The sequence below is a fragment of the Phaethon lepturus genome, unplaced genomic scaffold (genome assembly GCF_000687285.1).
Source record: "Phaethon lepturus isolate BGI_N335 unplaced genomic scaffold, ASM68728v1 scaffold23448, whole genome shotgun sequence".
Lineage (NCBI taxonomy): Eukaryota > Metazoa > Chordata > Aves > Phaethontiformes > Phaethontidae > Phaethon > Phaethon lepturus.
This window is the reverse complement of record NW_010560050.1, coordinates 907-2,466: the sequence shown is the minus strand read 5'-3', so window position 1 is coordinate 2,466 and position 1,560 is coordinate 907. Positions and strand designations below refer to the sequence as shown.

The 1,560-nt window shown below is 60.1% G+C and overlaps 1 protein-coding gene across 1 annotated transcript in view; it reads left to right on the top strand.

The window, feature by feature from the left end:
- The window catches only part of DCTN6 (dynactin 6), a gene marked incomplete at its 5' end in the record, with an annotated part of 1,659 nt that extends 1,541 nt beyond the window's left edge, over positions 1-118 (top strand). The window contains one exon of the mRNA XM_010293559.1: positions 20-118. Coding sequence (XP_010291861.1) covers positions 20-118 — 99 coding nt within the window. The remainder of the gene's footprint in view (positions 1-19) is intronic.
- Positions 119-1,560: the final 1,442 nt, after the last annotated feature.

Here is a 1,560-nt window from a genome sequence, read left to right as displayed (position 1 = left end):
CCCCTGCCTCTGTCTCCAGCCCCAGACGCTGCAGCTGGATTTCCTGATGAAGATCTTGCCAAACTACCATCACCTGAAGAAGACCATGAAGGCCACATCCACTCCGGTCAAGAGCTGAGCGCCTTCTGCTGCCTGCAGCTCACTGGGGGTTTATTCTGGTCTGCAAAGCACTACGTGGCCCTGGGAAGCAGCCGGTCTCCGCATCCCTCGTTCCATCTTAGGGCGGGGGGGAAAGTCTTGTTTATTTGTGTCCTTTATTTATATTCAGCTGAGCATCTCGGACCAGCTTTGGATCTGTTGTCTCTTGCGCGCTGTGTGCTTTGTTTTGGGAATAAAACGTCACCTGCTCTTCTGTCGAGGGAGACTGCAGTCCTTTCTGGGTCGGGTCACGCCGTGGGGGTGCTGACATGGCCACCGCGCCATGGCCACCGCTCCCCGCGGCGGTCCCTCAGGGATGGCCCCGCTGCCGCCTCCCCACTCCCACTCCTTCCCCGGCCCACCCACAGAGGAAGATGGGCACGCGCCGGGGAATAGCCAGCCTCCTCAGAGAGAGGGGCGTCCTGGCCCTGCAGCCCCCGAATCCATACGGATCGTGGGGTGGGAAAGGCTCCGGCGCCGGTGCCGCCCTCCCTCCCTGGCCCCCGAAGGTTACCTCCTGCTCAGCTTCTCTCTCAGAGGGTCTGGAGTGGAGCTGAAGCTCCCCGGCTCATCCGCTGTTCTGGTGAGCTTCGACCACGTCCACGCTTCCCCGCCGGCTCCCGAGATTCCCCAGGGATGGTGCTCACAGCTTCCCCTTTCTACCCTTGTACAACCCAGCCCGATGTTTGGCCTCGGCACGGGAGGAAATTGATGTTGGAGCAGAAATTCCTGTTGGAAAGAGGGAGGGAGAGAGGAGAGAGCGGCGTCGGCAGCGCCTGCAGAGGAACCCCCACTACCAGCTGGGCTGCAGGACGTTGGGGTTTTGGTTCGGGACACGGGGTTTCGGGTGGGACAGGCCAAGGCGCAAAAGGGGTGCAGCGCTCACCGCAGCCGATCGGATTTTCTCCCCGAGTTCACTTGCAGGGATACAAAAAAAACCACCCAACAGCAAACCCGAAAAAGCCAACCCCACACCATTTTTTTGGCTTTGCCATTCCAACCTGGGGTCAAGCGCTGCTGGGAAACGGCGGCTCTTCCCCAAAGCCGAGTCCAAATAAAGGCTGTGAGTATCGTCCCGGCTGCCGCCGCCTCTCCAGCCCACCCGAGCAGCCCCAGCCAAAGCTCTTTGCAGAGATGCCCACGGAGGAGGGAAAAAAACCAGGAGATGAAACACGCCTCTCCTCTCCAACTTCTGCCCTTGCCAAAAGATAAGACAATCTTTTCTTGGGAAGTTGCCCCAAAAGCAAGAGGCTCCAGCAGATTCGGGTAACTAGGTCGGTCCCCACGCTTCAGATTCCCTCTCGGGGCCATCTGCCCTCGTAGCCAGACGCTTCCCGCTCCCCCAAACCCAGCTGGCACGGCTCCTCTCCATCTCCCTCCCAGCACGAGAGGTTCTGCTCTGTAAATCAGCGCTGCGGGGAG